We start from the raw sequence: 25,000 nt of genomic DNA on the forward strand, positions 1-25,000 counted from the left end.
GTGTAGAGAAAGAGTTGAGCGCGCACGGGCATAAACGTTGAGAGCGCGAGCAAGTGCAAAAACTGAGCGAGAGGGTGTGTGTGTGTGTGTGTGTGTGTGTGGATAACAGCAAACACTGAAATACATTTTTTGCACGCAGCAATGAAGTTTGTTCACTCAAATTCAGCTTTTCGTCACTCAAAATAAATTTCTCTTCAAAATGCAACACTTGCACCTGCAAACTTTGTTTCATGCGCTCAGAATAGTGGCACAAAGATAACATCATAGAACTGATGGATCAAAGCAGCAAAACATTTTAACACACCGAGACTTGTTGGATTGTAGCTCTGAATATGAACTTGGACTTAAACCAACGTGTGGATGTTCAGCAGGATTGTCTCCATGAAAATCTGTCACATGTGAAGTATTACAAACAGAGCTTTATTATTAAGTATAGTGAGGCCGTGAACGGTGAGTCGAGGGTTCAGCATGCTGAAAAAAATCCAGACTCAAGGCTCAAAATGAAGCGTGTGGCTGTTTTACGTCACGCTGCAGCGCCTCCAGTTTGAGAAAAGTCCACTTTTATTGTTTTGTTGATCCGGTCAGATTGAGGGCGGCAACTCGGAGACTGTCGGAGGCGCTCGTCTCACCTTCTTCTTCTTCTCTTTTACAGGACATGATTTACACCGGGGTCATCGCTGTGCTGCTCTTCATCTCCTCCTGCGTCTTCGCCGCAGACTGCGGCTCTTTGGTTCAGGCAACCGTTGCTGTGGTGAGAAAACGTCCTCGGACTCGCACTACCCTCCTTTCCTACCTCCTGAATCTTCCTTTTCCTTTTCTTCTATATCTCCTCCTTTCCTTTCCTTCCTGGCTGACAGTGTGTGTTATAGGGCTGCCACAAAGGATTATTTTGATAGTCGACTAGTCACCGATTATTTTTGCGATTAGTCGACTAATCAGATCATCATCCATTGGACGTAAAACGTACAGCTTATTGCACCAGCAGCATCTGCTCTTATATAACTATCATTAGCTTACAGCTTTAAGTGTTTAAGGTCTGTGCTAACTAACAATAAAGACAAGATGATAGTTTATTACATTTTAATGAAATCTGCAGATTGTTTCGGTGAAGTTTAATAAACTCCTTGCTATCTAAAATATAACAGGACACCGGAGTAAATTCTCCAGCATCTCACACTTCTGATAATCAGCTGTCTGCTTGATGTTTATTCAGCTGTGTAAAAACTATAACTTTAATCTCAGCCAAACCGATTTACTCAGGAACAAATAAAACACTGAAAAAAGCCAAACAACATTTTGAAGTTATCTAAGTGACTCGTATATATTTAACCTGAGTAGCGAAAGACGGCGGTGGGTTTGAAAACGATTTGCCGGGAGTCCGGTGTTCTCACGGCGCTAGTGACCTAGCCCCCGGCTAACTATCGAGCTAGTGGGTAACAGACGTCTCAGAAAACGTCGGAGCGCTTTTGAAAATATGTGGTGTCTTGATAAACTGAGCAGATATTTGAGGTTTACACAGCTACATTCTCCATGAAAATATGTTAAACGTTTATTTTGTGACCCAGAAAGAATAATAAGAGTAAAGTTAAAACTAACTAGCTGCCGCCATTGTTGACAACTGCGCTGGGGCTATGAATTCTGGGACACAGCTTCTTCTTCTTCGGGGTTTAACGGCAGCTGGCATCCTTGTACATGCAGTGCTGCCATCTTCTGTTTCAGTCCGTTATTACACTCTTAAATCCTGCTACTCATTCCTGCGTCTTTTGTGATCTTACAAAGCTTCAAACGACACGTCGACTATTAAATCAGTCGTCGACGATTTTGATAGTCGACTAATCGTGGCAGCCCTAGTGTGTTATCAGGTCACCTACAGCAGCGCTCTTCTTCTTCTCTGTCGTCCAGGTCTTTGGGTTCTTGGCGACTGTGGCGTTTTCCATCGACTTCGGCCTGATGGTGAAGAGCAAGGGGCTTCCCTTCCTAAACAAAGACAAGAAGCAGGAGCACACTAACGGCATCCAGACGCCGGCAGAGGAGGAAAGACTCAAAGCCAACGAGACAGTTTAAGCGTCTTTCTGCTCATACGCGTGAGGTCGCTCATTACTTTTCCCAATATTCCTCTAACATGATAGTGAAGGGGTGGAGCTTCCAATGCTGACCTCACGTCCATGTTTTTTTTCTTTTTAAATCCAGTTTGTAGTTCTTTTCCCAGCGCTGAGGGCGCTCTGTTCAGAAATCATCACCCTGTCGCTGTGCAGAGCGCCGAAAACGAGAGACACTAAAACCATCAAACCACTAAATCTTCAGCTGTAGTTTAGATTGTAGGATTTATTTTTACGCAGTTTGTGATAAACGCTTTGCTTTATCGTCCTGTTGTCATAGAAATAATCAGATGGACGAGAAGGAAAATCACAGAAGTGTTTTCGAAGGCGTCGGCACCTCCGATTGGTCCGAGTCTCTCCAGCAGAATCCTGATATTAAAATATATTCTCCTTACTTTTAATTTGAATGAAATGTTGCACACCAAGGAAAATATTCCTGATTGTTGAAGTACCGTCTGTGTCCCTGAACGCCTCACGATGCTCAGGTCGAGACTGAGAGCGTGCTAAAGTTGATTATTCATCAGCCTTACTTGTGTTGAAATGACTCGGAGTGTCCAGCAGGGGGAGACGTCTGCTCGTCAACCATCCAGGGGCTGTTTCATAAACGCTCATTTAGTTGATGCAGACGAGTTAAAGTTCATTTCATGTTTTTTATCTGGACACTGTGGAAATGCGGTCCTTTGCCAAACGTGCCTTAGTCCTCCTTAAATTCTCCCTGTGGACCAGTCAGGTTTATCCATAGCCTGTATCTAAAAGATGGACCTAGCTGCTGTGACATCACCTGTTGGTTGGTGATGCACGCTTCTTTTTTTTTTTTTTTTTTTTTTGAACGCTTTCACATGAAACGAGCGACAGACTTTGTTTTCCTACCAGAGTGGTCGCCCCCTGCTGGACATTACAGAGCATTAGCTTTCAGGTCTTATAATGTTTTGTGTCACTCTTGACATTTTAAAAGTGAAATTGTGCCTTTTTTTTAAAACATACTTTTTTACTTCCTGTCTGTGTTTGATATCTTTGATGCCGTGTGGACAAATATGAATATCGGGGGTAATTTAGCAAAATCAGCTCAGAGCTTTTAATGATCTCTTTTAATGCTTTTATTAACTGTTATCACTAATTATGGCCTTGATTTTGGGCTCAAGCTCATCAGATAAGGGAGAGGACTCTTAGTGACTCTTGGTGATTCTAATCGCTGACGTGTGAATGTGTTAAAATGTAACAATGAAAGGGTGAATATCAAAGTGTTTGTTTGAGGTTTTCTTCCGTCTTTGCTCTCTGCTGTTGGCGGCTGAAGCTGACGTAGCTGCAGGTGTGTGAGGGCGCCGTGGAGGGGAAGCCTCCGCAGCATCGTTAAAAAGAGTAACATTAGAGAACTTGAAAAGGATACTGCGTGCCTACAAATGATCTAAAATTGAAATGTAAGAGGAATGGAGCTCTTTGAGTGAGCAGGGATTCTCCTTTTCTTCCTGTTCCTGCAAGTTTTTCCTCCCGTCTGTCACTCGCTGATGGGTTTTCTCTCCAGTACTGTCGGGCACCTCTGTCGTTGTAAATGTGTTCGTGGTTCAGTAATCCGTCCCCCCACACACACCCACACACACCCACTCAAACTTCACTAAAGTCACATCAAACTCTAAATTTTATGCCCAGAAAATGAAGCGGACTGCAGTTTAAAGGCAAACGCCATCTGTTTTTGTTTTTTTTACTACAAATGTAATATTTTTAAATGTTTAATTATAAAAAGTGTTTTTCTTTATTTCTGAGGTCTCATATTTTTTTCTTTTTTTGTTTTGTTTTTTAAATTGTGTCCATTTCTCCAAAGTCTCAGGAAATAAAAAGTCACATTAACCATGAAAATGAAATCAGTGAGAAGTTTGAAATTCAGAAACATTTGAGAGCACATGAAGCAGCAGACTAATAAAGAACAGGTTTTTATACAAACTTTTCTACGTTTGTAAAAATGAAAAACACTCTGTGATGACGAGGACATTTGTTAGTAATCACAGTACACTGGACACTTCCGTGTGTGTCGAACGATCCAGAAATCTGAAATCATTTCTATTTGGGACCAAGTAAAGTTGATCTTCGAGACAGAGCCCGTTTGTTTTGTATATAAGTTTCTCTGATGTTTGTCAGCCTGTGTGTGAACGTACGGTTAGGATTTCACTGTCTGTAATAAATTGCTGCAGTTTCTTTCTGTCAGGTGATAAAGAGATTTTCAATAAATACACGTGTTCGGTTTCTGTTTTCACCCACAAACATGAAAAACTTTGGACTGAAGGTGAGTTCTAGAAAAATCTGACCTCATGTTGAAACAGAAATGGTGTCAAAGCACCCACAGCTTCAGCAGCGTCTCTGAGGAACTCTTCATTAAAATACATCAAACTTATGTCCTAATAAATATATTCCTCGCAATGAGGGAGGAGCTTCAGAGAGGGCGTGGCCATCTGTGAGCCTGTGACCTCCAGTTGGTGGAAGGCTGAAGCACAGAGCAGTGTGACGGTTTCACCTATGACGAACTTTTTATCACCACTGGAGCGGATTATTCTCAGTCTTCATTAGTTTTACTGAACGCTTGATAATATTAACGATTTGTGTCAGAATCAGGAGACTTTGTTTCCATTATACATCAAAGTGCAACATGCATAGTAAAACTACATTAATGAAAGAAAAAAGTACTGTGGCTGTGTGATCATGTGTGTATATGCAGATGACAATGAAATCAATAAAGGCTGACATCATCAGTAAGTAGAGAAATTTACATTACACATGCTTCCCTTAGGCAGTATCGTTAGAAGACATAACGTCTTGATGCATCTCAATCATCCAGGTAAGTAAATCTCCAGAAGTTGATTCTGTTCATCTGGACGTAGCGTTTTGTGGGAGAAACGTTTCGTCATCATCAGGTGACGTCTTCAGTCTCAGCTGACTGCAGGTCTCAATCTTATAAACAGTTCATTTGCATAATGACTGAAACCAGCCCACTGAAGGAACAATGGGCTGGGAGGTCAGGTCCTTAATCATAATTATGCAAATTCTCATGACCATTGATCAACAACCACTGACCAAAACCCACTGATCAAAGACCATTGACCAACGGCCATGAGTACCATTCGCAGAGGCTGGAAGATCAAGGTGCACCCGGTGGAGGTGGGGTGCAGGGGCTTTGTTGCCAGTACAACAGCAAAGCTGCTTAGAGACTGGGATCAGAGGACAGGCGCAACGGCAGGCAATAAGAGAGCTAGCTAACACTGCTGAGAGGACCAGTCACTGGCTATGGTTAAAAAGGGCTGACATCACTCTGCCAGCTAACCACGAGAGAAAAGAAATTCTCCGCTCTTCTTCCCTTATCTGGGAGGCAGTGGGGAGGAAGAGCGTACAGCCGGATCCGGCGGGGAGGTGTGGGAAGCCAGATCGGGCGCCCCCCTTCCAGCTCTCCTCTCTGCTCTCTCCTATCTTGTCCCTTTTGTCTTACTTCTCTCGATCACCTTTTCTATCCCTTTGAAGAAGTGAGGCTCAATAAATGCTAAACAGGTGAGTATTATTTGTAATAATAATAGATAGAAAATAAACTGTAGGAAACTAAACAGAAGAAAGAAGGAGAGAAATAATAAGTTAACATAAACCACTGACACTCCAGGGCCTGACCAACCCTGGCAGGGCCTCCTTGGATGAGGGATTCTAGTGATAATGGCCGAAACACCCGATGAATCCAAGGTCCACTGCTGATGATGTGTCCCAAATTTAAAATGATAATCTAGATCAGATCTCTAATCCCTAAACCTAGCCAAGAAAGGAAAATGGCAGATTAGCCTGGGTAAAAGACCGGCAGTTGAGGCACACAACGATGCGTGCTGCTGGCAAAGTTTCTGGGCTTTCCTCATAACAGCCGTCCCTCAAGAGTCTCTCCATCTAAACAAGCATTATCAGGGACTGTAACACCTAGTCCTCACTGAATCTCTGTCTCTCTTCCACAGCATGTCTTTATCCTGTCTTCCTTCTCTCACCCCAACCAATCACAGCAGATGGCCCCGCCCCTCCCTGACCATGGTTCTGCCGGAGGTTTCTTCCTGTTAAAAGGGAGTTTTTCCTTCCCACTGTTGCTAAAGCAGTGGGGATCGTATGCGATGTTGCCTGTAATTTTTCATGTGTCTGCGCAAACACACAAACACCCTGAGCGGTGCCTTGGACCACTGTGAGTAACATCAGACGTGTGCAGTTTAATTCTTCTGTTAAAGTATTTCTGTTAGAATACACTGGAACTTACGAATACCCCGTTTCATGAAAAATTCAAGTTATGAAGGCGCTGAACGGCGATATTTCTGCCCGTGTTACGGCAAAATGCCCACGTAACGAAATCCGCTGGCTCTGATTGGCTGAGCCTCCAATGCCCACAATGTCTTCTGAATCACGTGACAACCCCTTGGCTTCCGTACTTGCGTTTCGCTGTTCCACTTGAACGATTTATTGTTGTTCTAGTTAGCAATTAGCCTACAGCCTATCGTTCAGCATCGCCTCACTCAGAACGCGCGATGGGTGCTTCGACCCTCGGGAACAAATCGGGGTTCCGCTGTAGCTCTAATTAAGTGCATTAGCCCACTTACAGTGAAAAGTACAAACATCTTGTCCATGACCTGTGCAGTATATTAACACCAAATTGGAAGTGAAAATTACTTAAACCCCAATTTTGAAAACAATATTTTTTCATGCTCTGACTTGTATAACGAGTCTGTGTGAAGCTCCTGCTGTGGTCTGGGAGACAGTCCTGGAACTCTTTGTCTGCAAAATACACTATTTAATTACCAATGTTGGGCAAGTTATTTTGAAAAAGTAATTAATTATAGTTACTAGTTAATTCTTCAAAAAAGAGTTTTGCAAACAACAAAGTTGCAGCTGTTTACCTAAAAATGCAGCCGAGGCAGTTTTTATAACCATTTCAAACTATTTACAGAACAATCAGGTGTTCTGCATCAAATATGAGTCACGCAAATTATTTGTGTCCACTACAAAGGAGAAAATCACAGCCTGATCCCTGCAGGCCTGACAGCAGCAGGTGTAGCACTGCTCCTGCTTCCACCTGCGTTTACACTTTAATCTGCCTTTGGTGGCTTTTTGGCAGAACTGCGACATTCAGCAGCCGCCTCATTGTTCTGACACACAAACTAAAACTATCCACAAAACAACACATTAACTACACACTCCAAACACGCTAAACGTCACAAATCTCTCACATCTAAAACCTCGCTCTCTCTCACCACCGTCACTCCTCAAATGAATTGTTACGTATTGATTTCAATTTGAATGAAGGTTGGATTGTTTGTGCGCGGAGACTGCGTCAGCAGGTTTTGCATGCGCGCAGCTCAGAGGAAACATTTGTGTTTTCTCTGTTGTCTTTGTTAATGCAGGGTCTTCACCTTACAATATGAGCGCCTCGAGGCAACATTTGTTGTGATTTTGCGCTATGTAAATAAAGCTGAATTGAATCGCGTGACGTTGACGTAGAAAAGAAAGAAATATGTGCAACAAAAAAAACCTGTTGCATAAATCAAACATGGCAAAAGCCGGAGTGACGAAATTAGAAGAACGATTGCAGCCTGTTGGCAACAAACTGACAGCAATCACATCCTGACTCCCACATGTCACAACCCGGTGTTTCAGCTAACAGGGCGAGCTGAGGATCCAGCAGACATTCCCAGGAAAGCATCATCAGCGTTCACAGTCTGATGATGGAAAGAGTCGAGGATGGTCCACGTATCACATGTAGGTTAAAAATAAGAGCACATCACACATGATAACAAACATGCACTTTTCAAGCTTTGTCCAATGAAAGATCAGAAAGCAGGTCAAACATCCAGGGTACCACAGATCCTTTCACAGACTGTTATACTGTGATGCTGATGTTCAGCGTGGTTTTTCACCAGAGCTCAACAGAAGCATTAAATCTGATGTTTACAGTGAAAAACAGCAGATTGGAGAGGGGGAGGTGAGAGGCACATCAGCAGCATTTTTCCACTGTTTGGTCATTTTGATGAAATGTTGCGACAAATAGGAAATTTCAATGTTTTCTATTAAGAGGTAAAAGAAAATGAGGTTCAGAGCTGATCGCAAAGAAATCAAACCCAGTGTGTCAGTCAGTGTCTTCATCAGCACTGCTGACCACACGTTTAAAGAAGTCGTCATTCAGTCGGCTCATTAAAACGTAAGGATGGCAGTTTGGGACAAAAACAGTCTGTGGGCTCCTGTTCCTGCTGGCAGGTAAGACGTGTTTAACATTTTTATGTGTCTTATTGTAGCTGCTTGTGTTTTCACATCAAACCTTTCTTCCTGGCAGCCCGACTTCTTTACGTTTCGGAAACTTTGTTTTAGAGCTTCACACACAGCAGTCTGTATTTTCTGTCTGTGAACTGAGTCACTGTGTTCGGATCTCAGCTCTGTGTTTGCTCTTCTTTAGGTGCTGTGGGTCAAACTGTGATCTATCCTCTCAGGTCTACCTGTGCTGTCAGAGGATCCACTGCCACCCTCCGCTGCACCTTCACACCTCTGAAGTCTTTCAAAGTGAATCAAACAGAAGTTCCACCAAAGATCGTCAGAGTCCTCTGGTGTCAGAACCACCGGTACTGCTACACTAACACTCCGTCTGTGTGTGACAGTGACTCAGCAAACATCGATCCTCGTTATCAATATCTGGGAGACAAGAAGACAAACTTTACAGATCAGAGATGTTCAGCAGAGAGACAACGCAAGCTTTCGCTTCAGGATGGAAGCTGATCATCGTGAAGGACGTTTTACTAACCAGACAGGAGTGACTGTCAGAGTTGATGGTGAGAGAAAAATGTCCTGGTTCTGACACAAATATTAATCTTTAATATTAACGACTGTTTATTAAAACTAATGAACTCTTTGATTTTAGATTCGTCTAAAATGAGAATAATCAGCTCCAGTGATGATAAAAAGTTGAGCAGAGGTGAAACCGTCACACTGCTCTGCACTTTCCACCAACTGGAGGTCACGTGGTTCAAAGATGGCCACGCCCTCTCAGACACTGGCCCCTCCCTCCTTCTCATCCTTTTTTTTTTTTTTTTTAAATGACATCAGAAACAGCAGTATGCGACATTACGTGATGGCAGAGCTTCAGTTCATCCTTTGTCATTTTTTTTTTTTTTTTTTTTTAATAAATAGGACAGGGGGAATGAATGAGAGAGAGAGGGGGAGAGAAAGAAAGAAAACCAAAGGGGAGAAGAGACGGTGAGAAGGGGGGGGAAGAGAGACAAAAAAAAAAAACTCCTGGGTCACCTGTATGGAGAAAAAAAAAAAACCAAACAAACAAACAAAAACAAACAGAGGAGACAGCAAACAACAAAGAGCAACATAATAATAGAGAAAACAAAGCACCATCACAATAAACTAGCTAGTCATAGATATCAATATTTACTAAATAATAAACGATATTGTGCAGCACGCAAGATAGACAGCGCACAGTGTGCTTTGAGGCAGCAGCCAAGAAAGCTTTAGTCCGCGTCTGTGAATACCCATGTGTGCATACCTGTGTGGATCAGCATGCTTGCATTCCAAAGGTTTCTCCATGTAATGATCTGCTAGGGAGTGTGGGGGGGCCACAGCCCCGTCCTCCAGGGTGTGAAGCGGGTATGGAGGAGATCAAAACTCCAGACATCCAGAGGCCCCCAGAACACAAGAGACCATGGAAGACCAACAGAGGGGCAGCCGCGCCACTGTCCCAGTAAGAGCTGAGGAGAGTCCCAGATGAGGGCTCGCCCAGCAGCCGCGGAGCAGAAGTCAGGGGGAGTTGCAGTGACGCGCCCGTGAGCTCCGCCGGCCCCCAGCTGCGCCTGAGTGACCGAGCCCTAGGCCGAGAGGCCGGGGGCACCCCACCTCCAAAGGGGCCCGAGCGAGCCCCAGGCCCCAGGCCCCGACAAGCGGCCGCCAAGGAGTGAGCCGGTGTGTACCCGGACGCCCACCCCCAGACACAAAGAACCACCAACACACCGACACCTGAGGGAGTCCGCCACCGGCAGGGGAAGTGGTGGTGGGTGGAGATAGGCCTCCAAACCTTGGAGGGCCTGAGGTGTCCCCAGAGAGGTGGCGTCTGATACCCAACCTGACATATAGACACAGACATACAGGCACACACAGACACAAACATCCATTGCCACCCTCATGCTCTCATATGCACTTACTCCACACTCAACCAACGTGGAGACAGACATAAAGAGACGCTGTACACACAATCACACTCCCCAAGCGTACTCTACAAACCGGGTCTAGGTACCCTTGTCCCTGGAGGGGGGAATTGCACCCAGACCCAGGTGGTGTTACCCTTTTCCCTGCGGTGGGGAGAGGCAGACCACCCCGACTCTGCAGCAGCAGGGAGGCCCCACACCCCAGACCGCAGTCGGACGGCCAACTCCTCCTACTAGCCCTCCCGCTCCAGCAGGCCGCAGAGAATGGGGGTGGGAGAAGACTCCAAACCTCCCTCCACCCGCTCATTGTAGTGTTGATGCATATGTGTTCTAAGGTGCAATTAAAACCCAGGAGGGCATGGAGCTACCTGCCAAGGAGCAGCAGGTAAGCGCATAGTCCCTCCTGCTAGCCCTCAATGACTAAGTGTATTTAAAATTGAGAGGTGGGCAACGACGTCAGGGGTGAGGTATACACCCTGATGGTGATTTGGACTCCGTGATTGTGCCCACCCCCAAGATCCTATATGTATGTGTAATGAGAGTGTGAATAATGTGAATGTCTAAGTTGTGGGATAAAATTGAGGCAGAGGCAGCCAGAAGGGGACGGGGGGGGGGGGGGGGGGGGGTAGCCTCCTCTGCACCCTGGTGACATACCCCCACTCCAAGGCCCTGCATGTGTGGGTGGTTGTGGAGGAGCGGGAAGAGGGAGGCAGCTGGAGATGGGGAGGGAAGGAAGGGAGGGGCAGGTAACCCCTCCCTGGGGCCAGCTCCCCCGCTGACCCCAGTAGGCACTCCCACCCTCCGCGACCCGCCAGGGAAGGGGGGCCCAGGCCCATCAGACCGGGGCCCAGTGCAGTAGCGCCCCCCGGCTCCACAGAGCCCTGGACAGTCCACCCAACCCCACCACAGAGAAAACTGCACCCACCCCACCATCCACTCATCTTCCAGACTACATAAGACAATAAACACCCAGGCTGAGATCTTCCTCCACCTCTCCTGTATCTCCCCCTCCTGCAGAGAGTTCCTGAGAGAAGAAAGCTCCTGCAAGATGTGACCATCCCCCCCACCAGTTGAAGAGCCCCCTAGGCGGCTCGATGCACCGGCGGCACCCTGCTCCAGGGCCGGGCCCCCATGCACCCACCCGCCCACAACCCCGGCAACACACCAACCAGGACCCGAGCCCCCGAGGCCCGGCCCGGGCCCCAGCCCAGAGACGGAGCGCCCCCAGAACCTCACGCCCATCCCGGACCCACCCAGGGGCAGCCAGGTTGCCAGGTCAGTAACCCGCGTCCGTCAGCACAGACCCTCCCCTAGCCCCGCTGCACGCAGCCGCGAGGAAACAGTCACCTGAGAGCCAACAGAGCCCTCAACCGGACGTGACCGCTACCCCGGGTTGAGCCCCCCAAGGAAGATGCCTCCGGGGAACCCCCCGACGCCCTAAGCCTGTCCCTACCCCCTCACCAATCACAACAGTGAAGGCGGGACCAAACTATGACCCCCCACCCCCACTAGGTGATGGAGCTGATAAAAGGGGCCCAGAGCAATTGATCTGATGTGGTGGCAGAGGCTGTGTCAAGACTAATGTAATCTAATAGATAATTTCTATATTGGTTAGAATTAAGATTATTTTTATTTTTCCAGTTCATGAGGACTGTTTTCTTGGCTATGCATAGGGCAGTGAAGATCATATGGGCGATATTCTTTTCTGAAGTGACATTATCTAAGCTGCCCAGTAAACACACTAAGGGGGAGGTTGGAATGTTACATTTCAGACATTTTGATAAGTCTTCACATATCTCGCGCCAAAACTTTTGCACTGGTGGACAGAACCAAAGAGCGTGGATGTAATTGTCTGGTGTATTGCCTTGACAGTGTGAGCAGTTGTTGGAAGATGTAAAGCCCATCTTGAACATCCGATGACCTGTATAGTGCACTCTATGAAGTATTTTGTATTGTATTAATTGCAGACTGGGATTTTTAATTAATTTAAAAGTTTTTAAGCAAATCTGAGACCAGAAGTTTTGGTCTAGGTTGACTGATAAATCTGCTTCCCACTTTGCAGTAGGAAGGGATATTGATTCATCTAATTTAGAAAGTGTTCTGTATATTTTAGATAATAATTTGGGGGATTTAAGAGTAAGAAAATGTGCCGCACTTAGTGGTGTTTGTAATTCAACTTGACTGAGGTTAAATTTCTTTTTTACTATGGATTTAATTTGTTGATATTCTAAAAACCTTGTCTTGTTGATCCCATATTGTTCAACTAGTCTGTCAAATGGAATAAATTCTGTTCCCTCTAATATATGTTCTAAGTATTTAATTCCTTTACAACTCCATTCTGGGAAATTAATCATATTATTGTTTTGTAATATGTCAGGGTTATTCCAGATAGGTGTACGTTTGCATGGGATTAATGAAGACTCCGTTATTTTTAGAAACTCCCACCATGCTGTCAGAGAAAAGCTGATGTTGATACTTTTAAAGCATTCATGTCTTTTGATGTTTGAGCTAATAAATGGTAGGTCTGAAATCTCTAGATCCTTGCATAGTGCCTGTTCAACATCTAGCCAGGGCTCAACTAAGAAGGTATGTTTTAACCATTCTGAGATGAACTGAAGCCTGTTGGCTAAGAAGTATTGGTGAAAATTAGGCAGATCTAATCCTCCTCTATCCTTGGTTCTTTGTAGCGTTTTTAAGCTAATACGCGGGGGTTTATCTTTCCAAAGGAATTTGGAAATATATGAATCCAGAGATCTGAACCAATCTTGTGATGGTTTGTTAGGGATCATCAAAAATAAGTAATTTATTTTTGGCAAGATCATCATTTTTATAGTGGCGACCCTTCCCATGAGTGATATGGGTAAAGATTTCCATCTAGTCAGATCGCCTTCTACTTTCTTTAGAAGTGGGATGTGGTTTAGTTTAGTTAAGTCTGAAAGCTTAGGAGAGATATTAATACCTAAATGTTTAATATTTCCGGATTGCAGTGGGGCAGAGGAAGAATTATGGAAGGAGCAGTTAATGGGGAGAACTGTAGATTTTGGCCAGTTAATTGAATAATCTGAAACTCTTGAAAACCAGTTTATTAAAGTAATTACCTCAGAGAGGTTGGTTTGTGTGTTTTGCAGAAAAAGCAACACATCATCCGCATAGAGACTGATTTTATGTTCTATGTTCTTACATTTTATGCCCTTAATTGTTGTAGCCTGTCTAAATGCTGCTGCTAGAGGTTCGATAAAAATTGCAAAAAGTGAAGGGGAGAGTGGGCATCCCTGTCTGGTGCCCCTCAGGAGACAGAAGCTGGAGGATGTCTGGTCATTTGTTCTGATACGAGCCGTTGGGGAATTGTATAATATTCTTATCCAGTTTATGAAAGAGTTTCCAAAACCAAATTTGTGTAAAGTTGCGAATAAAAATTTCCAATTAACTCTGTCAAATGCTTTTTCTGCATCTAGAGATAATATTATGGCTTCGATGTTTTTATCGTATGAGTAGTCTATTAAATTAAGTAATCTACGAGTGTTTGTTGAGGAGTGCCGACCTTTTATGAAACCAGTTTGGTCAGGATGAATTAAGAGGGGGGTCATTTTCTCTAATCTCTTTGAGAGAGCTTTGCAGATTATTTTAAGGTCTACATTTAAAAGAGAAATTGGACGATAGCTTGAGGGAAATAAAGGGTCTTTGCCTGGTTTTAGCAGGAGACTAATGTTGGCAGAATTCATATTTGGTGGTAGTCTGCCCTTTTCCTCGATTTCCTGCAACATGCTGTGGAATACTGGTGCCAAAATTGTCCAGAATTCTTTGTAGAATTCTGCAGGGAAGCCGTCTGGACCTGGAGCCTTATTATTGGGCATACTTATCAGGGCTTCCTGGAGTTCACTTGGCGTCAGTGGCGAATCCAATTCCATTGCTTGACTGTCTAGTAATTTTGGAAGAGTTACGTTGTCAAGAAACAGATCAATTTCATTTTTAGATGGGTTTATTTGTGGTGAGTATAAAGTTTCATAGAAATCCCTAAAAATGTTGTTTATTCTTCCAGGATCATATATTGTGTTCCCCGATAAATCTTTAGCAGCACATATAGTTGTTTTTTCTTTATTTATTTCCTTCTCATCCTGACTGCAGAGGACTCTGGGAGCTACACCTGTGCTCTGAAGACCAACATGGAGACTGTCTCTGAGCCGCACAGCCTGCAGGTGGAGGCAGAGGCAGGTTGGTGTGATCAGTTTCTCTCAGATTTTCTTCTCCGTCAAACAGCTGCATGATGTTAAAAGTTTAGGTGGTTAAAATTGAGTCTAACACAAGTGCAGCCTGTTATTGATCCGTTTGCAATCAGGGAGTCTTAAATCAAGCCCACAAAGGTCTGTCAGTGTGTTTGGAGGCACCGTTTCAGCTTCCTTTTGCTTCTTGCTTTAGTTTCAGCTGTGAGAAAACACCCAGTCTGTTTTTATTCAAACACATGGATATATTCTTATTTCTGTGACAGCTTTGATGTTGGTTAAAATGATTCAGTGTTTCTTTGCATTGCTGCGACTCATTAACAGTGTTGGGACTAACGCGTTATTAAGTAACGCGTTACAGTAACTACGTTATTATTGTGGTAACGAGCACGGTAACTAGTTATTATGCCAAAATCAGGAACGCGTTACTCGTTACTGGGATTTAGATAGGCTCGTTACTCGTTACTTCGTGTGGTGGCATCGCGGAGCTTCCACAGATTCAGTAACATTAGCAAGTGGTGGAGGCCAGCAGGTGGAGGAGGGAAAGGGGAGGCAGGAGGAGAGACCCGAGGCGGCCGCCGGTCCGAGTGTCAGGTGAACTGAACTTCAGGTAAGAAGTTATGACCTGCAGTCTATCTGGGTCAGATATGAACCAAGTTTAGGTGGAGTTTATTTTCGTTATGCTGACTTTTTCGTACTGCGTAGTAGCTAGCATGACGGAGTTTCTATACAGCTGGGTGGTGCTATGTTACTGATGTTGAACTTTATTTTGTTCATAAGGTTAATTATTAGAGTGGGAAGTGGGAAACATCCCGTAAAAAACGGAATCGTCTCATATTCAGAGAAATTATTATATTATGTAATATTACGCGCTACAATGAAAAAGACACAAAGCTGGAGTTATTCTGTCTTTGCTGCACAGCTGCCTCTTCTTCTTTCATCCTCTCCCCTCCCTCTCCTTTTGCTCTTTCAGTCATGAAACTGATCGATCTGATGTTGGCTGGAGCCACAGCTGTAAAGCTGCTGGTCATGATGTCGGTTGGATGTGTGGTGAGAGGGAAACATGAAGATGAAACCAGCAGATGTCCTTACTGAATCATCAGAGCTGTGATGGAGAAACAGGTTTACCTTTTAGGTGACATGAATGAGTTGAAGTTATGAACTGTTTCTGTGTGTCCTTCGTGGTCCACCATATCCCAGAATTCATAGCGCGGCCCAGCCAAATTTCAGTTTCCAACAATAGCGGCTGCTACTAAGTTTTAAAATTACTCTTATTAATCTTTCTGGGTCACAAAATAAACTTTTAGCATATTTCCAGGCGAGAAAGTAGCTTTGTAAACTTCAAATATCTGCTCGGTTTATCAAGACATCGCATATTTGCAAAAGCGCGCCGACGTTTTCGGAGACGTCTGTTACCCACCAGCTCGATAGCGAGCCGGGGGGTTCAATGGTCACTCCAGCCGGCGAGAGCAGCGGACTCCCGGCTTCATCGTTTTCAGACCGCCACTCTGTCACTACTCAGGTTAAACATGATATTGAAGTCACTCGGAGAACTTTCCTTTTTTCTGTGTTTTATTTGTTCCGGAGTAAATCGTTTGGCTGAGATCAAAGTTATTAGATTATTAGATTAAATAAAACTTTATTAATCCATCGGGTTGGTTCCTCCGGGATTTTCACACAGCTGAATAAACGTCAAACAGAAAACTGATTAAACAGAAGTGTGAGACGGTCGAGAGTTTACTCCAGTGTCCTGTTATATTTTAGACAGCAAGGAGCAGACGGCCGAGTTTATTAAACTCCACCCACACAGCGCTGACGCTAATCTGAAGGCTAGACCGTCCCATTTCACGGCCTCGCGAAGGCCGGGTCCTCCGAAGGATGCGGCCGACGTTTTGGGACACAGCTTCTGTGTCTGAGCACATGTGACGGTGCAGAGCCGGGGAAGGCGGGGCTTGTTCCTTCCTAACCAGTAGGGGTGTTAAATAAACTCTTTGGGGTTTTATTTCATATTTATATTATTTATCTGTTATTATTGATTTACTTTAGCTCAACTCAGTGATTAACAGAATAATGAGGAATCACAATTAACAATAACAATGTTGTATTGCATTACTGAGTCGTGTAAACTCACTGGGTTACAACATCATTGTGTTCTCTAGTTCTTTGCAGGAACGTGAAACCAGGCTTCTACATGTCATTCAGCAAGTGGGAGAATATGGGTTGAACCTTTCTCCCCAAAAGTGCTCCTTTTCCCAAAGTTCAGTGCGATACTTGAGACACATTGTTTCTAGCAAAGTTGTAGAGACTGATCCCGAGAAGCTCAGAGCTCTCAGAACCTGGCCATGACCCCAGACACTCAGTGAGCTCAAGTCTTTTCTAGGCTTTGTAGGGTACTATCAACAGTTTGTGAAGGACTGACCAAAACCTGTCAAACCCCTGAATGATTTCACCAAAGGCTAACCACCACAGAGGAAGGGCAGAAAGGTAACACCTGGCCCTAGTGGGTATTGAACCCTAAAGTGCTGCTTTCCAACTGTTTTTGAAGTAATCATAGATTTAATTGGAAAGTAAATCTTAAATGAAATTAAATCTCTGCTCCAGCACAGCTGGATTTCATTTCATTGATTTGCACATCATTGCTGATCATGTGGTTTACATTTTCACAATAACTGCTGAATCCAACTGTTACATTTGCAGTTTTAACAAACAGTGAGGAACTATTACTAAATATATGTGTTGGATATGTTTAAAATGACATTTTGAATGAAAGATATCTGCTGGTGTGTGAGCAGTTGAGCTTTTCCGCCCTTTCCAGAATTATAATGGTTACAGCTTCACTCAGATATCACTGAGGCGGTGACGCAGCCATGCAAACACAGTGATCGCATGCAAAACTCTGCTTCACATTCAAATGAAGACACAAACCTGAGACCTGATGCAGCAGACGTGTTCAAGGTTTGATGCTGTGAGAAAAGCTTTATTACACTTACAGACTAAAACTGCAGAAGAAAGTCAGAGAGGATGAATACATGAGCAATGTTTACTGTTTATGACCTCAGTCTGGCTTCATGGTTTCACAGCTCACTCACCATGTGGTGGTTGATGGAGGTCAGTTTGAGTTTGCTTCTCAGATGAATTTGAATAAGGCCGATTTTTGCATTAAGAAAATACTCCTGATATCTTTAAACAAATAAACCTGAATGAACACTTTCAGCCTACGTCTGGCTTTACATGATGTACGAAGCTTTTCTGAGAGAGGATTTAGGAGCAGATGTTTATTATGTGGATGATTTTAACTGTTTCCAGTTCAGCAGACTGGATGCTTCTCTTCCAAATAAAGATGATCATATTTCAGTCCTCACTGTGTTTTTGTTTATGCAAGAAAATGACCAGAGTGAGAGCAAACGAGGCTCCATTTAAACATGTAACTCAGTTACATGTGGAGATGTTAAAAAAACAATAATAAATTGGTTTAAATACATTTTATAATATTTATTATGAAGAGAGAGCTGAGTGTAAAAGCAGATGATGTCACTTCCTGGTGTGCAGACTAAACCGCCACAGTCTTCCTTCTCACTGTAAGCGGCTGTCTCCTCCTCTCTGTGGAAAACCTTCCCATCAGGCTGCGTCCTCCACCTCAGCTTCACCTCCTCAGTGACTCCTTGCTCCACCAGCTTCTCCCTCACCTGAAACACAGTTTTCACACATTAACAGAAGCTCCTCATTAATCAATCACTGAGACTGATTATTGACAGTGTAGAGAGAAAGCGTTATAACCTGATAAAGACACAGTGACTGATTTCTAACCAGCACAGGATGATTGAATTTCATTCTTCCCCAGTGATGTATCTCATCAGCAAAGACACACAACTGTCAAACTTGTCTCCACTGATCTCAGTGACATGTTTAACAGTTGTGTATTTGGACATTTTCTTCCCGCTTGTTTGAAATACGACATGTTATCAAAGTCAGAAAGGTCGAGATCCTAAAAAGCCTGTGCCCCAGTTTGGCTGGAAAAGCCACGATGATGATGATTGGTCCACCATCACACAGTCCCCATCTCCTGATTGCAAAGTCAGAGGCAGGAGCTGGACGTCGCTGCCATCGGACCACTCCCAGCTGTTGCTCAAACCAATCCAGGCATATGACAAAGAGGGAATCAGCCATCTATTTCCATTCACTGAATAACTATCATACATGTCTGACGCCAGCAGAGTCACGATCTCCGTGTTGTTCACCACACTGTTGACGGTGCTCAGGTCTGTGTACCTGTCCCTGCAGTAGGACCGAGCGCCATGAAAGCTCCTCGAGTCCTGCACCAGGATGTAACGGCCAGCATCACCTGGAAGAGAAACGAGCAGACAGAGTCAGAGCACAGGCTGGAAATGTTCACCAACAACATTCGCCTTTTTTAAACTACAAACTGATATTTTTAAGAAATGCTGATCATGATATCTTTTCTTCGACTAAATGTGTTTTAGTTGTACATAATAATATAAATATATAAATATATCTATCTATCTGAGAGACTATTGTTCCTTCGTCGTGGTGCTTTTAGGTGCCGATGCCACTCACCGCTGTAACAGATGAAGTGCTTCTCTTCTGAACAGTCTCTGGTCGACCAGAATCCCAATGCAGATACCGTCACACACTTCCCCACACCAGGCTCGCCTGTGCCCCAGTTTGTGACGGTTGATTTACCTGTTCCAGTATAAGACCACTTCCAGGGTAACATTATACCACGGAGTCAGGTACTTCTGATTTGAGACCTTAGTTTTCACAGGAGCTACAGTATCCAGAGTCGTACGCAGTGAGGAGGTAAAATTATTAACAAGATAATCGACCTCTGTTGGGGTAGTGTCCAGATAGCTGCTCTGCTCTATGTTGGTACAGGGCATTGAAGATGATAACAGTGGGTGGATTATATTCTTAAACTTAGTTACAGCGCTTTCAGAAAGACATCTACTGTGATAAAGTCTACTCTCCACTGCTGTGTAATCAATTATTGTAAAAGTAAATGTTATCAGGAAATGATCAGACAGCAGAGGGTTTTCAGGAAACACTGGTAAATGTTCAGTTTCTATGCCATATGTTAAAACAAGATCTAGAGTGTGATTAAAGTGGTGGGTGGGTTCTTTTACATTTGAGAGAAACCAATTGAGTCTAATAACAGATTAAATGCCATGTTGAGGCTGTCATTTTTTCTACATGGATGTTAAAATCACCCACAATAATTATTTTATCTGAGCTCAGAACTAAATTAGATATAAAGTCTGAGAAATCAGACAGAAACTCTGTGTAAGGCCCAGGTGGACGATAGATGATAACAAGTAAGACTGGTTTCTGAGTTTCACAGCTGGGGTGGACGAGGCGAAGCATCAGGCTTTCAAATGAATTAAAAGTCTGTCTGAGTCTTTGGTTGATTAATAGGCTGGTGTGAAAAATTGCTGCCACACCGATTGTGGGCATATAAATAATGTTTTATTGAACAACTGTGTTGAAAATGTGTTTTGTGAGGCTCAACCGGCTCCTTCATAGAAACTGCCCGGAGCCTAACCAGAGGCTGAGCTGGAGGCCTCAGCTACCTCTGAACCAGTGGGAGTTTTTAAGTCGGACCTGCCACGTCAGCTGGAAAATTGAGGTTTCTCAGTCATCCAGGTCATTGTATTCTAAGGAGTGGGCTTTAAGGTGTCTGGGAAGGGATCTCAAAAATCCTCAGAACTCTATATTGGAGACACCAAAAAGCCATTTCATAAAGGCATGGCACAACATAGAAGAGCCACCTTGGCGGGACAGGACTTGGCTCTCCATCTGCATCTAAAGGACAAAGGTCACTCTTTCAAGGACACTAATGTTCAAAATTTGGACTGAGAAGACAGATGGTTTGAAAGACAAGTGAAGAAGCCATCTATGTCCACAATGAACAACCCTCTTTGAACAGAGGCTTTCGACACCAACTGTCTGCCATCAATAAGCCAGTTTGGTGATCCTTCCTAGACACCTTAATGCCCGCTCACATCATGAACCATTTCAACTCAGGAAATCACATGATAGGGTGGGGCTAAGTTTCACAGTGAGCTCACCCGAAATCTTGGCTGATTGTGACCCAAACCCGTTTTCACACCTTGGCCCATGTGATTAGGTAGAGGATCAATAGCAGATCCATGACCTCCTTGGGGGACACTCCCATAGAGCTTGGAAATCTGGCACTCACCACCAATCGACCTTAAAACTGAAGAAGCTTCTCGCATGAAACATCTTCAAGAAAATTAAAGAAGATCAGATGCTTTTCTTTCCAAATTCTTTAGATTATTCAAGGAACATTGAAGTGGTCGGGCAGACGTCAGTCTGTTTGCATCTGTAATAACTTTGAATAAGTCATCTTCAGTTAAACGACTCTGAGCATCTTTAATCAAATGCACTTTAATGAACACTGGGCTGCTTTCTAAAAAACCACTTTTACAAAGTCTCTGATGGACGTGGGAGGAGGAGCGAGGATGACATTTATATCAGATGAAGAGTTCTGACTGTGTCACAGCTGCACAGACGTCTCATCGTGTCGGGTATGTTCTGCATATGTTTGGTTTATTTGATAATCTCACACATTCATTGTCTGGTATTCTAATAAACAAAATGATGATAATTGAAGGAAGACAACATTTTTAAAGTTGAACGTTTCAAATGTTGAATATGTTTGATAGTTTTGTTTGAATGATTAGATTAGATAGAAATGGAGTGAATGACAGAGACAGCTGCCTCTTTGTTGATGCTGCTTTAAGTGTTATGATTAATAATGAACGAGCAGCTGCAGATGAGATTCATGAGGACGTCTTCACAGTTTTTCAGCTCTCAGTCATGAAGAGGTGTGGACTGATCCTGCTGCTGCTCTCAGGTCTGTGAACTCATCTCAGTCGCCTCATTTACAGTTTGAATAAAACTTTTGATGTCAGAAAATCAAAGAAAGCACAAAGTGAACTGCTCCATAGGGATTATTTTAAAGGTGTCTGTAAACGAGCTTCAAGCAGTCACAGAAACACTCGTACAATCTCCAAAGACCTTTGTCATGTCAACTAAACTTCTAAAGGTTTCTTTGGGTCCAGTTAGAAGTTTGATTGACAGTTTAATGGTCGGTAGTTTGTAAGAGTTTGTATAAAGTGAAGTAAAAGAGTAAAGAAAGAAAGGAGGGAAGAGTCAGTGCATGAACGTGGCTGTTTGTGTGCACTGCTGAGAAAAACACGTCTTGATTTTATTTTCTGTGTAGAAATCTGACTGAAAGCCTGAAACGCTGCAAACCCGTCAGCTCGCTGAAAAAGATCCTGACTGCTTTTACCACGTCCGTGTGCACGTTAGAGCAGGGCGATATGACCAAAAATATTTATCATGATATTTCATTTTCTTATTGTTGCCTAACATTGTACCGGTATTACCGTGAACGGTATAATATGGCCCAGCCCTAGTGCACGTGTTGTTCAGCTTTGAGCCTCGACCACTAACACGTCGTTTTCCTTCATTGTGCACACTGAAGAGGAAAAATCGTCCAAATACATGTGCAATAAGGCCAGAGTGAAAAACAAACTTAGCACTGTTAAAGCAGCTTTTTAAGCTGATGTGAGAGTTTCGCCCTGGAGCAGGAAACCAGTGTGTAGGTGTCCACAGGCACCGTAAAACAGCTTTTAACCAGTACACGAGTTACACATCCTTTGAAGGACACATATATTAACATATATTCACGTCTTTAAAGATGTCAACAAAAAGTTTGCGTTGTGGTAGCATGTAAAGAATTTATTCTCCTGATGACTAAAATAGTCGAGCTGAGGTGAGTCTGTGACCGCGCTGACTGACTCGTGTCCTCTCAGGTTACGCGATGGTCTGCCATCTTCAGTCTGATCAGTTAGTCAGACAGCTCCACCTGGTTGACCTGCAGAAGTCCTGGAACGATGCTCAGCAATACTGCAGAGATGAGTACATTGACCTCGCCATCGTTAACAGCTCAGCTCTCATCCAGGAAGCCCAGAAAAGGGCGGGGAGCACCGAGGCGTGGATTGGACTCTCCAAAGGCTGGACCTGGCCTCAAACTGGTCCAGTTCAGTCATCCTGGTTTAACATGTGGTCACCGGGACAGCCAGGGACCAATGAGTGTGTGATAATAACTGGATCTGGATCATGGTCCACAAGACCGTGCTCAGCTCCTTATGACTTTGTCTGCTATGACGGTGAGTGTTTCAGACTTTGGTACCAGGGTTTGACAAACTGAACATTTTAGCTGCAGGTTTGAATCCGTCTGATCTTTTGTTTCAGCTGCGACTAACAAACACATCCTGGTGACGAACTCAATGACCTGGTCTGATGCTCAGTCTTACTGCAGACAGACGTACACAGACCTGAGCACCATCACCAACACGCAGGACAACACCCAGGTCGCTTCTATGATGCCATCTCATTATCAAGCCTGGATTGGACTGTACAGAAAATACTGGACGTGGTCAAACTCGAGCACAGCCTCCAACCTGCCGTGGGGGCCCGGGCAGCCTGATGACAGCGTAAACTGTGCCACAATAGTCGGATCAACAGGCTCCTTCAACAGTCATAACTGTAGTGACCAACGCCCCTTCCTCTGCTCCAGAGGTGAGTCTGTCCTCTGTGTTTCTGCACAGTCTGGTCCTCCTGGGCTCATCCGGACACTCTTGGCACAGCACTGCCGATGCTTTGGGTGGCGCTGTCATTTAGTGTTTGCTCTGTCTGCGGTAGAGTATCACTTCCTGTTCCTGTTTCAACACAGGAACAGGAAGTAGTAGTTGAGTAGCTTATCTGCGTAGCAATTTAATTAAAAACCTTTAGATAACTTCTGTTTTCATAGTATAATCTTCACGTGCACCATGGCTACTTCACCTGTCCCTCCTGCACTTTCTTGCTCATTGTGTCAGATGTTTAGTTACTCCTTTAGCAGTAATGATATCTGTAACAAATGTAGCATATTTGCAGCTCTGGAGGCCAGGATTACTGAATTGGAGACTCGGCTTCGCACCCTTCATTCACCCATAGCTAGCCAGGCCCCTGTAGCTGGTGCAGCCGAAGATAGCGTAGGCCCCGCTAGCTGTTCCCCGGCAGACCCCAAGCAGCTGGGGAAAGAGGGCGGCTGGGTCACGGTGAGGAGGTAGCATAGTCCTAAACAGAAGCCCCAGGTACACCACCAACCCGTTCATGTGTCTAACCGTTTTTCCCCACTCGGCGACACACCCGCCGGGGGTCAAACTCTGGTAATTGGTGATTCTGTTCTCAGACATGTGAAGCTAGAGACACCGGCAGGGGCCAGAGCAGGCGACATTGAAGGAAATTTAAAACTGCTGGCTAAGGGTAAACGTAAATTCAGTAAGATCATAATTCACGTCGGCAGTAATGACACCCGGTTACGCCAATCAGAGGTCACTAAAATCAATATTGAATCGGTGTGCAACTTTGCCAAAACAATGTGGGACTCTGTAGTTTTCTCTGGTCCCCTCCCCAATCAGACCAGGAGTGACATGTTTAGCCGCATGTTCTCCTTAAATTGCTGGCTGTCTGAGTGGTGTCCCAGAAACGATGTGGGCTTCATAGATAATTGGCAAACCTTCTGGAGGAAACCTGGACTTGTTAGGAGAGACGGCATCCATCCCACTTTGGATGGAGCAGCTCTCATTTCTAGAAATATGGACAAATTTATTAAACCCCCCAAAATATGACTATCCAGAGTTGGGACCAGGAAGCAGAGCTGCAGTCTTACACGCCTCTCTGCAGCTTCTCTCCTCCTGCTACCCCCCCAAAAACCCATCTCCATAGAGACTGTGTCAGCTCCCAAACAGACAAAAAACAAACTAAAAACCAGAAACAAACAACTTAAACATAAACAATTACAAAGAAAGAACAATACAGTATCCACATCTGAACCAAAGAGTAAAACAGTGAAATGTGGATTATTAAATATTAGGTCTCTCTCCTCCAAGTCTCTGTTAGTACATGACTTAATAATTGATCAACAAATCGATTTACTCTGCCTTACAGAAACCTGGTTGCAGCAGGATGATTATGTTAGTTTAAATGAATCAACACCCCCGAGTCATTCTAACTACCAGAAACCTCGAAGCACAGGCCGAGGGGGTGGTGTGCTGGGCTGGTTCTAGACAGGCATATATGAGGGGGCAGACAGAAATGTAAAGGGGGCACATGGTGGCAGCTGAGGCGAATGTGGGGTGCTCTGAATAACTGTTTTTGTCATGTAATTGGATTGCACTTTGTCAAACCTCTACCCTAAAACCTGACCAACTTGGGTGTCCCCCCTGAAGGCTCAGCTTCTGCAGGTCTAGATCTTAGTGTCACTGAGGCACACAAACCCCCTGACCACGTTAAGGTGGCAATCACTCAGGAGGAAAACTGAAAAACAAAATAAAAAATAATAAAATAAAATATTGCTCATCAAATTCTACCAACTAAAAACATGACATTTACCTTA

At 44.2% G+C, this 25,000-nt stretch overlaps 2 protein-coding genes and 1 pseudogene across 9 annotated transcripts in view; all 3 read left to right on the forward strand.

The window, feature by feature from the left end:
• LOC147319780 (putative C-type lectin domain family 20 member A) overlaps positions 1-4,302 on the forward strand; it is a 15,324-nt gene extending 11,022 nt beyond the window's left edge. For 5 of the 7 annotated variants that reach the window (XM_086312550.1, XM_086312545.1, XM_086312549.1 and 2 more), the window contains 2 exons: positions 653-751; positions 1,903-4,302. In XM_086312550.1, coding sequence (XP_086168676.1) covers positions 653-751; positions 1,903-2,009 — 206 coding nt within the window. In that variant the 3' untranslated portion in view covers positions 2,010-4,302. Of the gene's footprint in view, positions 1-652; positions 754-1,902 lie in introns of those variants that run through there. The other 2 variants (XR_015131587.1, XM_086312551.1) reach the window with 2 other exon arrangements.
• Positions 4,303-8,301: 3,999 nt separating this feature from the next.
• On the forward strand, positions 8,302-16,738 carry LOC147319781 (uncharacterized; annotated as a pseudogene).
• A 4,152-nt stretch (positions 16,739-20,890) lies between these two features.
• Positions 20,891-25,000, forward strand: part of LOC147319782 (putative C-type lectin domain family 20 member A) — a 5,746-nt gene continuing 1,636 nt past the window's right edge. The window contains exons 1-4 of one of the 2 annotated variants that reach the window (XM_086312553.1): positions 20,891-21,081; positions 21,340-21,406; positions 22,371-22,727; positions 22,813-23,139. In XM_086312553.1, coding sequence (XP_086168679.1) covers positions 21,028-21,081; positions 21,340-21,406; positions 22,371-22,727; positions 22,813-23,139 — 805 coding nt within the window. In that variant the 5' untranslated portion in view covers positions 20,891-21,027. Of the gene's footprint in view, positions 21,082-21,105; positions 21,407-22,370; positions 22,728-22,812; positions 23,140-25,000 lie in introns of those variants that run through there. The other variant, XM_086312552.1, reaches the window with a different exon arrangement.

This window comes from Aulonocara sp. 'chitande type north' Nkhata Bay, linkage group LG11 (assembly GCF_057382095.1).
Source record: "Aulonocara sp. 'chitande type north' Nkhata Bay isolate Kocher_YH1m ecotype deep benthic linkage group LG11, A_spYH_male_GT1.1, whole genome shotgun sequence".
NCBI classification, from domain to species: domain Eukaryota; kingdom Metazoa; phylum Chordata; class Actinopteri; order Cichliformes; family Cichlidae; genus Aulonocara; species Aulonocara sp. 'chitande type north' Nkhata Bay.